The sequence below is a fragment of the Bombus affinis genome, chromosome 15, assembly GCF_024516045.1.
Source record: "Bombus affinis isolate iyBomAffi1 chromosome 15, iyBomAffi1.2, whole genome shotgun sequence".
Lineage (NCBI taxonomy): Eukaryota > Metazoa > Arthropoda > Insecta > Hymenoptera > Apidae > Bombus > Bombus affinis.
In genome coordinates this window covers 10,084,198-10,098,813 of record NC_066358.1, presented here as the reverse complement: position 1 = coordinate 10,098,813, position 14,616 = coordinate 10,084,198, and the positions used below count along the sequence as shown (strand labels likewise).

At 35.9% G+C, this 14,616-nt stretch overlaps 2 protein-coding genes across 4 annotated transcripts; one reads left to right on the top strand and one right to left on the bottom strand.

Moving 5' to 3' along the window:
- The first annotated feature begins 217 nt into the window (after positions 1–217).
- LOC126925108 (transient-receptor-potential-like protein) lies at positions 218–9,052 on the top strand. 3 transcript variants are annotated; one of them, XM_050740357.1, is made up of 18 exons: positions 218–385; positions 667–881; positions 961–1,183; positions 1,312–1,509; positions 2,050–2,239; positions 2,607–2,795; positions 3,491–3,681; positions 3,753–3,931; positions 4,379–4,663; positions 4,975–5,165; positions 5,270–5,352; positions 5,496–5,617; positions 5,684–5,871; positions 6,170–6,360; positions 6,727–6,926; positions 7,009–7,290; positions 8,020–8,158; positions 8,597–9,052. In XM_050740357.1, exons 2-18 carry the CDS (start codon positions 702–704, stop codon positions 8,866–8,868), a joined length of 3,303 nt encoding a protein of 1,100 aa, XP_050596314.1. In that variant the 5' UTR covers positions 218–385; positions 667–701; the 3' UTR covers positions 8,869–9,052. The 3 variants fall into 3 exon arrangements, with proteins under 3 accessions (XP_050596314.1, XP_050596313.1, XP_050596315.1); XM_050740356.1 differs by having other exon boundaries at positions 218–528; XM_050740358.1 differs by having other exon boundaries at positions 218–534.
- LOC126925112 (coatomer subunit beta) lies at positions 9,051–13,572 on the bottom strand. Its single transcript, XM_050740367.1, has 10 exons — positions 13,427–13,572; positions 12,842–13,256; positions 12,433–12,766; positions 12,067–12,355; positions 11,651–11,991; positions 11,298–11,562; positions 10,771–11,138; positions 10,210–10,654; positions 9,901–10,136; positions 9,051–9,697 (listed from the first exon to the last, which is right to left on the bottom strand). Exons 2-10 carry the CDS (start codon positions 13,207–13,209, stop codon positions 9,467–9,469), a joined length of 2,877 nt encoding a protein of 958 aa, XP_050596324.1. The 5' UTR covers positions 13,210–13,256; positions 13,427–13,572; the 3' UTR covers positions 9,051–9,466.
- Positions 13,573–14,616: the final 1,044 nt, after the last annotated feature.

Sequence of the window (14,616 nt, the reverse complement as noted above, 5' to 3'; positions counted from 1 at the left end):
TATTTTATATGCAAAAGCCTGTCTATAGACACTGTCAGAGATGACTCTTCGAGAGCACCCTCTGACAAGCCATCGTGTGGCTAACGAGATATCGATAAGCAAATTAGTCGACGTGTGTACACCGCCTTAAGCGACCAGGCAAATAAACAGGGTCTCGGTTAATACTCGTAATTCGATTTCCATCATCCCCTATATAAGCGAAATCGACTCTCGTCAGTGTCGTTCGCTTACAAAACTTTCTTCGCGAACCTGACTCTTTCTGAATACATCAATGATTTTTTCAATCGTTAAGCGTAGTTGATTTTTCGTACTACTTTGTGACAGTGTGGTGGAGAAATTGGAGAATCTAATCAAGAGATTTTTTTAATAAAAAACAAGTTTGGAGGTGAATAAATAAAAGATAGAGTTGTAGTTGTTTCCAGAGTTTTGGTTTGACGAGAATGTGTTAGTGAAGATTGGTGTGTACTGGAAAATCGGTGGAAATTCGGTTCTTAGATAGCTCGCATTATTCGCGTGTTGCGATTGGGGGTAAAAGTTAAATATTTATAAATCTCTTCTTTTCCCTAAGATCTAATTCCCCTGTTAATTAAAATACAACAATAGCAGATGTAAAAAATATTTGTCCCTTAAAGACTCGTGTTATAAAAGATCTTCTTCGTGTTATAGAACTTCGAAAATTGTCCTTAAGGCCGTAGTCGAAAATGGGCTTCGAGAAGACAGAGAGAGAGGTAGAAGCTCCTCCGAACGAGATGGAAAGCTACGTGGTCCATCTTCCAAGACCTTTGAACATCGAAGAAAAGAAATATCTATTAGCAGTGGAACGGGGCGATCTAGTTAACGTCAAAAGATTCATTCAATTTGCCAATAAGGGTAGCGTCAACGTGAGTCTTTGATCCAATCGATGCTTTTTCTTAATCGACTTCTATTTCGTGAGAAGGGTACAACGTATTTAAATCTTAGGGGAAGTCGCTGGACATAAATTGTGTGGATAGTTTGGGACGCGGCGCTTTGTCATTGTCCATTGATTCGGAAAATTTGGAAATGGTTGAATTGTTGGTGGTGATGGGTGTGGAGACGAAGGATGCTCTTCTCCGAGCCATCGATCAAGAATTTGTGGAAGCTGTAGAGTTGCTGCTCGAACACGAAGAATTGCTGACTGCTAATTTATTGGCCGAGGAAAACTGTGAGTGATCGATGCTCCATCCTGCTATCGAATCTTTTAATTCGGTGAAACACGTGGACAATTGAGAAACTAGTAAACGATCGAACCTGACGTTTCTTATAAAATATCCATGCAATCTGCATTTGTAGCGACGAAAGATGTGATCCACAGTTGGCAGAAGATCGATCCAGCATCCGCGAGATATCCGCCAGAAATCACGCCTCTGATTTTGGCCGCACAGCGGAACAACTACGAGATTTTGAAGTTGTTGCTGGATCGCGGTGCCACTTTGCCCATGCCACACGACATTAAATGTGGATGTGCCGATTGTCTGCGATCAACCACAGGTGAAACACTCGAGCAATCCTATAAAATAAATTCTCAAATAAATAATAATAAATGTTCGTATTTCTTTAAAGACTTTTACGTCTTTTTTCTATCAAAGGAAAAAGATTTCGATAAAAATACCGTGCGTTGAAATATAAGCCATCGGTAAACAAGGTTATAGTTGTTACAATTACGCGATGGTCACGCGATTTATTTTTCATGCTTTCGCGCAACTTCTCCGAACGAGAAAAAGAATAAATGTTTGCAAAGGTTTCTCTAAAAGAATTTAGCCGTCATAAACATTGTCACAATTCGTTCTCGAGTAGCGCATGACGTCAAGTGTATAGATAATCATCGATCAAGTTAAGTTCCATTGCTACGAACGTATTTCCATTTTAGTGTAGCAATTAAGGGTTCAAGAAGAAGAAAGTAAAAGGATTACTCAACAATTTTCGAAATGCCACTATAAAAATGTCAAAGTTGTATAAATCCAGATACTGAAACTTGAATCTGATTTAAAACGTATATTACACTGACATTATCGTTCGTTTTTATACCAGGCGACCCACTGAGACTTTCGTCCACGAGGATTTCCGAGTACAAAGCATTGGCAAGTCCAAGCTTAATAGCGCTCAGTTCGCCAGATCCATTGCTAACAGCTTTTCAATTAAGCTGGGAACTTCGCGAACTGACAATTGCCGAACCGGAAAGCAGGGGCGAATATCTGAAGCTTCGACGACAGGTGGAGAGGTAAATTTCATTCTCTTTCATTTAGTTTTTACCTTGTCCATCGATATTTCATTTTGTCGCGTGGGTAGATTTAAAATTTCTCAAATGAATTTTAGGCTTGTAAATAAACACAGTTTCGTCAGATTTTGGCTTGTAGAATTTTTAATTTTCTACAACGTGTTACCAAACACGTTGCATCGTATATTCTTAAAAGACGTAAAGCTAAATTTTAAAGAACTAATACAATATAGAACTGTTGCAGTTATAAAAAAGTAAATGTAAAAAATATGGCTATTTCTCTTGAAATTACAAAATGTCCTTTCTAATATGTAAACCTTGGAGATCTGGAAATATCCTTAAAAGCTTTCGTCGATTTCATTTCAATTAGATTCGCCGTTGATCTGCTGCAACAAGTGCGAACTACCACGGAATTGCACACGATCCTCAACTATGATCCCGAGGATGAAGAGAACTTGGTCACTAGGAAGCAGCTGGCTAGATTAGAATTGGCCATACAATATAAGCAGAAAACTTTCGTCGCTCATTCCCACGTACAGCAACTGTTGGCGGCGATCTGGTGAGTTCGTTACAAAGTTCCCTCGATTTTCTGCTCCTGAATTATCCGCGTGAAATTGCCACTGGCTGTTTGCAAACTTTATTTCGTATATTACATTAACAATGAACTCAATTACACTGTAACTATCGGACCTTCTTGTTACGTTTTACTGATATTAAAACCGATTACTGATATTAAAACATGATTCATAAAAATCATTTTGCGAGGTGGAAATTAAAGAAGCAGATGAAGAACAGGACATTAAGATGACGAGATTATACTAAGAGGGATATTCGGAGATCTCTCTTAAAGATACAGCTTTATTTTAATTAGAATTTTTCAACCAAGGCAAAAGAATCATGGAACAGTAAAGATAATAAAGATACTTGTTCCTCGTAAAGGTCATTGAATTGAGCTCCGTAGTTAGGGCAAAGTTCAATTTCCTAAAAATCAGTTACTTAACAGATTTTTCGTTTCCTTATGGCATAAATTGTAACATAATCAGTGGTTCGTTAAAATAAAAATATTAATTCTTATAAAATTACCAATTGACCTAACTGTATACAATGGATAGCCTGTGGATGTTTATACAAATTTACATTATTGGTCCCATAAAGAAGCAGAATCTAACCAAAGACTTATTTCGATCACTAAATATTACAACATATACTATATTTTGGGTATTAAATTATCTTCTTCTCGTTCGTCCATTAAAGGTACGACGGCTTGCCTGGCTTTCGGCGTATGACCACGTGGCAAAAGTGCGGTGTTCTTGCAAAAACTGCCCTCATGTTTCCATTCTACTCGATAATGTACTTACTAGCGCCAAACTCGAAAACTGGTCAAATGATGCGAAAGCCATTCGTCAAATTTCTCGTTCACGCTGCCTCATACGTCTTCTTTCTATGTAAGTCACAATGATATTAATAATTGTTGGAATGAAACGATCAAGTCAGACGATGAATAATCGTTGTTTAGTTATTTTGATGCTGGTGTCGCAACGCGCAGAAGTGGAAATAGTAAAGATATTCGGCAGCGAGAAGGCAAAAAGAGATATCGAGATGGAATTAGCAAGACAAAGGGGCGCAGCCCCTTCGTTTCTAGAGGGTGTAGTTGTTCTCTATGTTCTTGGATTTATTTGGCAAGAAATGAGAGAGGTACTTTCTACTTTTTTCTCTATTTTGTTTATTACGTTATACTGTAGGCCTTCGAGTTCATATAAAGATATATACTGTATCAAAGATGTATAATACATTCTATCAAACGAATGTACGTTATTTAAAAAATTGGAGATGATCTTGGAATCTTTGAAAAGTCTCTATCCAGAGAAAATTATATCACAGTTACTTCATTAAGCATCTTACTTTTTAGTTCTATAGGATTCTATAGAATTATAAGCTCGAGAAAAATGCAAAGAATTTTTTCGTGTTAGGAATTGTCGAATATCGCGAAGCTTCGTTAGGACATGTAGAAATAGTTGGAATACGAAGATTTCGTATGAAACTAATGTACACGTATAAAACCGAGTTTACTTTAGAATAGTAGATTTAACGCATTATGTTGTAGAATCGAATAACAAAAATTAATATGCTACAAATTTCAAGGCCTATGTGGATGGCTTGAAGGCATATTTACGAGACATGTGGAATTTCATCGACTTCACCAAAAACTTTCTCTACATCGCAACTGTGGTTCTTAGAACTGCCGCGTACCTTCAACAAAGAGCGGAGATTAATCAGAATCCTATGGCAGCTTTGGTCCCGAGAGAAACATGGAGCGATTTCGATCCTCAGCTAATAGCGGAGGGTTTGTTCGCAGCCGCCAACATCTTCAGCGCTTTGAAACTGATTCATTTGTTCAGTATCAATCCTCATTTGGGGCCTCTTCAGGTATTTGTCATTCCCGATATCGTGAATTTTTAATTAAAAACGTCAATTAAAAATTGAAAAAAAAACAATGCTAAGAAGGATATATATAAAATGGATAAAGGAAACAAAAATATTTGAAAGAAAGGAATAAAATGTTAAGGAAAAATTCCAAAAATTTTCTAAAATTACAAAATTACAAACTTTTACGATTCTAAAAATTCCAACAAAAATCTCAACAAAATTCTCTTTTTGTTTCCAATTCTGATCTTTTTTCAAGAGCTCGGTCGTTCTTGATCTCCAGTATCATCGATGAAAAATACGTTTTCTTCCAGATATCCTTAGGTAGAATGGTGATAGACATCGTAAAGTTCTTCTTCATCTACACGTTGGTACTTTTCGCCTTTGCTTGTGGCCTAAACCAACTGCTTTGGTACTTCACGGAATTGGAGAGGCGGAAATGCTACGATAACATCGCGGACCCATCTTGGGATCCTACCAGCGAGTCCTGTTTAAGATGGAGAAGGCTAGTATTCGTACATCGTAATCAACAATCATTTACTAAAAATTATTTTCTCCAATTTCTCAATTCAACCCAATAATTACCCTTTTTGTAATATTCTTTAACAGATTCAGCAATCTCTTCGAGTCGTGCCAGAGCTTATTCTGGGCTAGTTTCGGAGGAATTGGCATAGAAAGCTTCGAACTCGCAGGTAAACCGAGAGAATAATCCAAATAAATCTATCTTATTGTTCTTTTTTTAATAAATCATAAATTCGTAAAATCATGTTTCTCAATTTTGATTACTATGCATCAAAAAAGCTCTTGGTTTCGTTACGCCGATTTCTGTTTCGAGGAATCAAGACTTACACTCGATTCTGGGGCCTGTTGATGTTTGGTTCATATTCTGTGATCAACGTGATCGTTCTGCTGAATCTTCTCATCGCCATGATGAGCAACAGCTACGCTGTCATCGAGGTAAATCACTTTTCGTAACACGAAAGAAGGAGAGAATTTCGATTCGTAAAATCCCACGTAAAACAGGAACGCGCGGACAAGGAATGGAAATTCGCGCGGACGAAGTTATGGATGAGCTACTTCGAGGATGGCGATACGCTTCCGCCTCCGTTCAATATTCTTCCGCCACCGAAATTACTCTTCAGACTGTGCGGTCTGCAGAAGAAGAAATTCGAAAGAGAAACGAGCGATCGCAAGCGGGCACACGAGTCTAAGTAATAATCGATCTTTAACTATCTTTAACATCGCATAATACAAATTGATAATAATACTAAGACTTACGAGCCATACAGTGGGTTATTTGAAAAATTCATAGTTCAATTTCAGTTCGTATTTCAGTCTCTGACAATCGACATAAATATATTAGAGATATTATTCCTCGTTAGATATTAAATATGAGACTATGATCTTTTAATAATCCTCCTGGATGAAAGAATCCTTAGTATGCTAAGAGTTACCATATCTACCATGGCGTTTTACGAATTTTACGACGCTCTTGTTTGCTCTGATCAGGTATGGAGCCGTGATGAGAGCTCTGATATGGCGGTACGTAGTGAACTCGCATTCTGAACACGAAATGGATCCTGTTACCGAGGACGATGTTCACGAATTAAAATCAGATTTGTCATCTTGGAGATGCGAATTGCTGGATATCCTACAGAGGAACGGCATGGATATTGCTGGGGCTGATACTAAAGAAAGAAGTAAGTGATTTCGAGGATTTTAAGAGAAAAGAAATTTAAAACTGTTCCTTGTGACGTAGTTGATGTTTGATAAATTGCTAAATAATAAATATAGTATTGGCAAACAAGAAAACGACAAATGAGAAAATAAGGAAATTCTAGAACAAAAATATAAAATATAGAATACAAAATAAGAATACAGAATAAGAATATATCAATGAACAATACGAATGAATATGGAATATTTATAAGAATAATAGAATTGAAATAAATAAAGTACTTTTCCTACGATCAATTAAAATCTTTACTTAAAACTTCAATGACTCGTTCAACTTTTCGATTAATTCTTACAACTAATTAACTCTTATCATTTCTGTGAACAATTAGCCATTCTAGGCAAAAAGATGAGGGTCTGGGAGCGGCAGCTGATGAAGGACTTCCAGGTAGCAGTTCCTGTCTCGGGTACGGAGTCCGAAGAACAGCTAGATTCTCTTCAGCAACCGGACGAAGACGAAGATAACATCGCCAGATGGAAAAGGATTGCCAAATTGGCTGTATTGAAATCTGCTAATCATCGTTGGAGCCAGGTGAAAATCGTATTTAAACTCGCGTAATGAAATCAACATTCGATTCGTTGTGAGTGAAGAAACAATTAATGAAATATTGCAGGTCGTGGATAGCGCGATAAAAAGCTCTCAAATTGGTAAAAGTAACAGTAAAGCGTCTCTTCAAAATCAATTGCATTTGAAAGCAGCCATGGAAGAAGCACAGAGATTAAACAATAAGAGCTCCCTGCCACCTATACCGCCTGTAGAGCTACCTGAAAGCACAGCTTCGACGATTCTTCATGTTCTTCAGGACATCGTCGAAACTGAGGAAAAACCGCATGAAACATTGGCCGAACCTCCGATTCTTACTCTCACAGCAAACCATAATGAAACTGTTGTTAAAGTAAGTACCGCTTTGTGTATTAAAACTTTAGATAAATAAAAATTTATATATTTATATATTTATTTATGTCGATATATCTATTGTCTGTTTCTACATTTATTTATAATCTAAATTGTCGATCATAGTTAATTAAACTTTCATAAATTAGTAGCCTGAAGCTGATATTTTTCTTTCAGAAGATTATACTTTTCAATGAAGCATAATTCTTTATATTTGAGTATCAAAATCAAAAACGATCTTCAGCAAAATCCTGTTAATCCTCCAATGGAAAATTTTGGTTTTCGCGGAATTTAATTAACTTTCGTAAATTAAAAATTTCGCTGTTTAGTAAATTTTCTTGCAAAATATTAAACTTCAATCTTTGAATATAAAGTTAAAAAAATATTTTGTGAAAATTCATATTAGTTCTCCAAATTTAATATCTCCGTAATTCTTTTTATCGAAACCCGAACTTAGAACCTATGAAAATTCCGAAAAATATTGTTTCCCAATAGCAAATTCATTATTCAAAGAAAGAAGTTCTTTAAAAATCCTCGATTTTTGTTAATGCGTTTTAATTTTTTCTTAATACATCAGGAAAGAATTGAATACTTATAAAATACGATATAGTTAATTATAAGACACGAGTTTCTTAATTCAAAGATTGTAATTTTTTCGAACCTTGCACGCGCGTATGTTCGGATCCCGTCTAAAGGGAATCACGTAATGGGTTGTTGCTTTCCTTTATAGACGAAGCCCGTGATGTCAATGGACTACGTCGATGAGAAGCCCGCTAAGATTGCACCACCAGTACCGCTTCGTACGCCGCCGCGAGTCGTCAAAAGGAAGTCCGCGAACTCTTCAACCACGGCCTACCAACAATCGACTGGTAAGAACTTTGTTATTTTTATTTAAAGAGCACTGTTTTATTACTACATTCACAGCAGAATTAATCAATACCACTTGCTTTCACAAAGCTCTTATAAATGTTTTCAATGCAAGGGAACTGTTTTCTCACTCAAATAAATAATAATAATAAATCAATATAAATAAATATTTCCGTTGATCGTCTGTATAAAAAGAAATTCAGTTAAATATCTATAATGTTTGTAGATGAAAATGGATATATTTTTATTCTATATCTCCATGTTTGTTTTCCATTAAACTTTGTGCGTACTTAAGTAGAACATTTTTTTTTTTTTTTAATTCTGCAAGCTATTTCTATTGCAACTTGTGAAATTAATTTCTCTATCTTTTTTTTTTTAATTTAGTAGTTATGATTCCATTTGAAGAAATGAACTTCTTTTAATAATACGTGTGTTTACAGAAACATCGTCGGCACTGCCCATCCACGCAATGAACAATCCCCAGTCTTCATACGGTTCACCAGTGAGGGCCATGAAGAAACCTAATACTGACACAGAATCGACGTTATCTAGTCATACGGATGGCAAAACGATAAAGTCGCGATTGAAACCTACGCTGAGTCCGAAAAAGAATTTAAACATGCCAGAGGATAAAGAAAAATTAGTGGATATAACGTCTCGATCACCACGAGTATCGAATAATAGGTCGCCCCGAAGAGGTGGCTGGCTGTGAAACACTGAATAAATAATATAAAACAAACATAGCTTATGAAATTTCATTTAGGCATATGAACTGAATTTCTTTATTTTATATTCTTTAAAGTAAACTGTTAAATCCAACATTTTGAAAAGACAAATTGTATACTATACATTTTTACGACATACGTAGAGGAGATAATAAATCAGCATCGAAAGAACGGTGTAAAGTATTCATTTTTTATTTCTTAAAAAATATGTGTATGTATTAGATACGTCAATTTAACGGAATAAAATACAAGCTTGTACAGCTAAAGTATCGTATATGTATATATTTCTTCGCTCACGGGTACAATCGGTGTTGTGGTTGGATGGCGTTGGCTACGAGGAAACAAAACTAAAACAACGCATGAATTAATGCACTAATTAATGCACTAATCGTATAAAATATATCTCAACATCGTGACGTTCGAAGAAACTTTGAATCATGGAATTGACGAAGGCAAATGGCTACTGCCATTCTGACAGCATTTTACGTGTTCTTTCATCTGAACGAACTCGATTGGCTACACGTTTTTTCCACCTTGGAAATAACTTGAATACTGAGGATACCATGGGTCAAGTAACTATACTCTCTAAGCGGCTTGCACCACTTTGCTTTGTGGACCTTTCTGCGTAGAACTGATTTTGTCGCCTAACGACAGAGCCATGCCTTGACTTTTCGCTCTAATACGAATATGACCGACCACTGGGGCATCTGGTCTGTTCAGTGGCTTCTCGATGGACATATTCGCCAATGCATCCTCACCGAATATCGATTTCGCGTACATGTTCGCTGCCATGAAACCACATTGTCCAGAAAGGGCCTGAAAATATATTTGTTCCCCTATTTTTAGAAATTTAACATTTAAGGTTTCGCTTGCCACCGTTAATGACAATGCAAATGTTTCCCTTTTTTAAGAATCTTGCTATCATTTTTCTCACTATTTTTAAAGTTGATTAAAGTTTCATAAAAAATATATATATATACATATTTATTAAAAAAAAAATTAAATTTAAAGTACAATACCTTTTCTGGAGTGAGACAACGCATATTTGTAGATTTTAGTAAATGAGCGAGGTACTCCCTCAAATCTGATAACGTCGTATTTACAGACACCTTGTTCTCCCATTCGAATTCTGCCCACATTTGTCTAAATTCCAGGTCGGTACACGTTGCTGGCATTATATAATCCATGATATCGATATGTATGTCATTCAACACCACTACGCTCCTATCAGATACCGCGCCGGATACGTCGTATACTGAAAATCGATGAATTCGCGTTCTTATATGTCTTTGATAAACAAAGTGGCAGCACGAATCTTTATTAACTACCTATATTTCCAAATATTATTCCATTTTCTGTGGATGCCACTTTCACATTTGCCTTAATGCTTGCGAAGTCTCGAGGAGCAAGCACAATAGGCTGTGGTCTCTCTACAAGTTTCAAGTCACCCATCGTAGCAAGCTCTACCGTACAATTCTGTAGAGTATCTTCGGTCTGATTAACGATTAATACATCGAGTACAATGTCGTATTGATTAACATGAACCAGAGCTTCCGCATAAACAGGGTCTGAGAAGCCAGTTAATTGAGTAACCTTGCTCAAAGCATTGGGAGTTAGCGCATCTCCACTAGCACCGGGTCTTCCAGCGACAGCAGCACTCAAACTTTGTTCGAATACATCACCAGCTCCACCTGTCAAGTCCGAACCACGGCTCAACTGTAAGAATTGTATCGCGTCGTCTACTTGGACAACGCTACCTGGCTTCTCCTTTGCCTGTACGAGCAAAAGAATGTACTATTTGCATTAAAAATATTTATATGGCACAAGTACTGAGACCAAGACTATATAAGAATTAAGGAAGAATATATTAGATAGATTTGAAAAAGAACCTTTTGATTCTGTGAATCTTCTTCAGCTTTTGCTGTCAGCATTCTGCCAAGAGCTTCACGACATCCCTCTGTGAAAACTTTCTGCACAAGTGCCGTCGGAGAAGCCAGTGATCTCAAGCATAAGGACAAACGTTCTGCATCATCGTGCGTTATTGCCTTAGAAGGGAGACCCGAACGACCCAACTGCATTACGCTGGACATCACGAACATCGCTTCAGCCTGTATACGATTGCTCTTTTGCACATCTATTTCGAGACTCTTATAACGAAGCGCTAATTTAGCTAAGGTTGTAGCTAAAGATGCGCCTATGAAGAAGTCACCTTCCATCATGTATTGAACTAATGCTGGGCGTTTTTCTTCTTTCTTTCCTGTAATATTAGAAAAATTAATGTTATAAAATGTCTGAAATCGATAAATAGATCGGCTCTTTTCTTTTTTGTTGAAGAAAATCAAATATTTTAATCATTTTCTAGTGAAAAAAACAACAACATATTAAAGTAGTTAGGTAAATGGTAATAAATAATTACGTAAGGATGCCGCACTAAATGCGCTCTGACTAGCATATGTGCCATCTGACGTGACCAACTGTGCTGGTGTAACTTGTGCGCTTCCATCTTCTGCTAATTTCTCACCAGCCTGACGTTTATTCTCCGCTTCCAATAATGGTAATTCTCCTAAAGCAGCCCGTATACGACTCAGTACAGCTTCTATGTCTTCTTTCGTCGTTGCATATTCACCAAGAATCCACAATGCTGCTCTGTGTACCTTTACCGATCTTATATGTGGAAATACCTATACGTAAAACGCAAGATTAAAAATTGATTTGTTGAAATATGAAAACGAATACTAATTTGTTAATTTTTACTTCTTTAATACATACCTCAAGCAGTTTCTCTACAATAAGTGGTCTGAGATTCTCAAATCGCTGGATAGCTTCGCGAACAAACACAAGAACGTCAGTGGCAGCGGCTTCGTTATTCTCAGACAAGAAATCTGTTAATACTGGAATTACTGTAGCCGCCACGTCCGAGAATTTGATAGAGCAAGCATGTAGTGTTCTAACGAGTAATTGTCGATATCGACCAGCGTCTTCGTGTTCTCCGCCAGCCGTTCTAAGCACTTCTTTCTTCAGTAATTGTACCATTTCCTCGATTGTGCGGTTTGTTACCAAATCCATCGCTAGAGCTAATGTTTTTGTTCTAACTTCCAATGCTGGAGAACCTAAAATATGAATTAAAGCATTAAGCAATTTTTTATATTTTGAGTTACAAGTTTTATTTATCTTTAGATATTTACCTAGAACCCTGAGTACATCCATCACCAAATCTTGAAGAACCTTCTCATAAACAGGACTATCCTTCATTGCAATCAAACGATCCAAGACAATCAATTTAACATTATTATCGCTTTCTTTAACAACTAATTCGATGTAGCACGAAGCTGCAGCTTTGATCGCCGTAGGAGCATTGGAGAGTGTAACCAAAGTACCAGCTGCTTCGTAACGTACAGCAGCACTGGGTGAATTCAACAAACTATAGATGCATCTGATAAAACGAGCTCTCTCTGACGGATTTGCAAGACAAACCTATAAAAATATACGTTTATTAATATTTGGGACTCAATTTTTTACTACCAGTAGGAGCTTGTTTAAAATATATGCACCTTGTAAATTAATTCTACAATAACCAACTGCAATATGTCGCCAAAGCTGGGCACTTGATCCAAACAAGCTGCTAAATAAGCCAATGCTCTGCTCTGATCCGCATGTAACAACATTAGGAATGCATTTCTCCTACAAGACATATCCTGTTCTCCCTCTAAATATTTTGCTATTAATTCTGGAGCATCTGGTATAAGAAATTCAAAGTTTCTGTAAATAGTAAAAATTGCCAGGACTGCATTACGTCTAACGTAAGAGTGTCTATGCTCTAAACAAGCAATTATTGCAGGCATCAGGGGCTCCAAAAGTTCTGGTTCCTTCAATTTGCACAAGAATCTGAAATATACAAGCATATTTTTAAATTAGTTTAGCATTTCAACAACTAAAGTAAAGCGATCGATATATTAATACCTTAAAGTCGATCCTCTAACAAACTCATTAGGATGCTGCAAATCCTTCCTATAAGCATCGCAAACTAAAATCATCTCCTGAAGCAATTTTCCATCGGGAGAAGTTTTGGGTACAATTTCCCAGAATATCAAAAGCAGTTTTTTTATGGTATGATCCTGTAATGGTAATACAAATCTAATGATAGTCATCAAAAGTCCAGGCAAGCGTTCTCCACTCAAAATCATGTGAATGGTTTTCTTAAGAGCATCGATCTTTATATGAACATCGCCTTTTTCCAGATCTTGTTTTAACTGAAGTTCGTTTAATGGATCGATATCGGTTGGAACGTTTATCAAAGTATAGCAAGGTTGTTCGACAATAGTACTCATTTTTGCGGTTACTTTACACTATGTCAGAAAACTTTTTCTTCTACGACCTGCAAATTAAGAAATCTGTATATAATTTGCGACTGAATAATCAAAATTGATCATGTGATATGTTATTCGGAAAATACATTGAAAGTGAGGTTAGGTTGCCCTCCACTATACCTCTACTTTACCATATCGAAGACGATACTATAGATTGTGTTTATTGAGCTTGACATACCTGATCAAAAGAAAATCGTGCGGTAACAAAAAGCAACAATATCTTTCAATTGGTCAACCGACATTTATACGAATCCCGAATCAAAGAAAACAGCATACGTGTCCAAACCCCTGCACAAGGGGACTATTCGGATTAGGAATAGATAGCGCCACGGTCTACGCTTTCCACGTAGGTCACATATTTTTGAATTCGTCATTTTATGTCTTTTCTAAAATATTCTTTATATCTTGTTTTTGTGCAAATATAAGATTTACTGTCATTCATTCTTCTTTAATTCTATAATACTTCGATTTTAAAACAACGAACGATCATGCTTTAATACAAATGTATGAAGAAATCTTTCTATAAAATCTGTATGTAAATCACACGGTAAAGAATGTTTATACTTACGTAATATTGAATTGTTCGTACTTCTCAAAAAGTTATTAAATGTCACTGATCACAGAAAATATTTAGACACGTCATTTTCTTAATCGTAATTAATTTTAAAGAAATGATTGTTTTAGATGAATATAAAGGTAAAGCGTATGTTAATTTAATTATTAATATTGTTAAGGCAAATTTAAAAATTTGTGTTTTAAATTCGTATGAGTTGAAATTTTGCTAAAGATCTAATAATAAATTTAAAGATCCAATAATAAATGTATTACAAATTACAAACATTTAAATATTTTTTGAAAATTTCTTAACTTGCACAATTAATCGAACTATCTGATTGAATTACAATTCTGTTAAAAAGCAGGTATTCACTTGCATCTTGTTTTTGTTTAGTCTTCACGCAAAGATTCATAAAAGAAATATACAATTAAAATTGTTCCCACAAATAATTCCTAAATGAAAGTACAGAAGAAAAAAACAAGAAGTAAAGCGTATACTTACTAAATAAAGCTTTTAACCTATTAATCGAACGAGATACATTGTTACTAAATATTATTAATTTATTTCCTTCAAAGATAAACCATCTCGATTAGCGAACTGCCTCAAGTGGAGCACTACTGACCTAGAAAACAAACTGAACTAAATAGATTGCAACTGCGTTCAAATAAGCGAATAACCCGTTCGCGAACTTCGCCAACGAAGTATTACACGCGAGAAAAATACTTTGAACAATTCCACTATTAAAGAGAATAAAAATGAAACAATAATTTAGCGATTTAATTCTTGTAAGAAACATGGATATTATGTTGCTT

Excerpts from the sequence above, each read along its gene's own strand:
- LOC126925108 (XM_050740357.1), top strand. The coding sequence starts at position 702 with ATGGGCTTCGAGAAGACAGAGAGAGAGGTAGAAGCTCCTCCGAACGAG. Across the intron at positions 3,932-4,378 it reads TTTGGCAAGAAATGAGAGAG|GCCTATGTGGATGGCTTGAA; the intron begins GTACTTTCTACT and ends ACAAATTTCAAG. Across the intron at positions 5,353-5,495 it reads AGAAAGCTTCGAACTCGCAG|GAATCAAGACTTACACTCGA; the intron begins GTAAACCGAGAG and ends TTCTGTTTCGAG.
- LOC126925112 (XM_050740367.1), bottom strand. The coding sequence starts at position 13,209 with ATGAGTACTATTGTCGAACAACCTTGCTATACTTTGATAAACGTTCCA. Across the intron at positions 12,356-12,432 it reads TTGTAGAATTAATTTACAAG|GTTTGTCTTGCAAATCCGTC; the intron begins GTGCATATATTT and ends ATATTTTTATAG. Across the intron at positions 9,698-9,900 it reads GTTGTCTCACTCCAGAAAAG|GCCCTTTCTGGACAATGTGG; the intron begins GTATTGTACTTT and ends ATATATTTTCAG.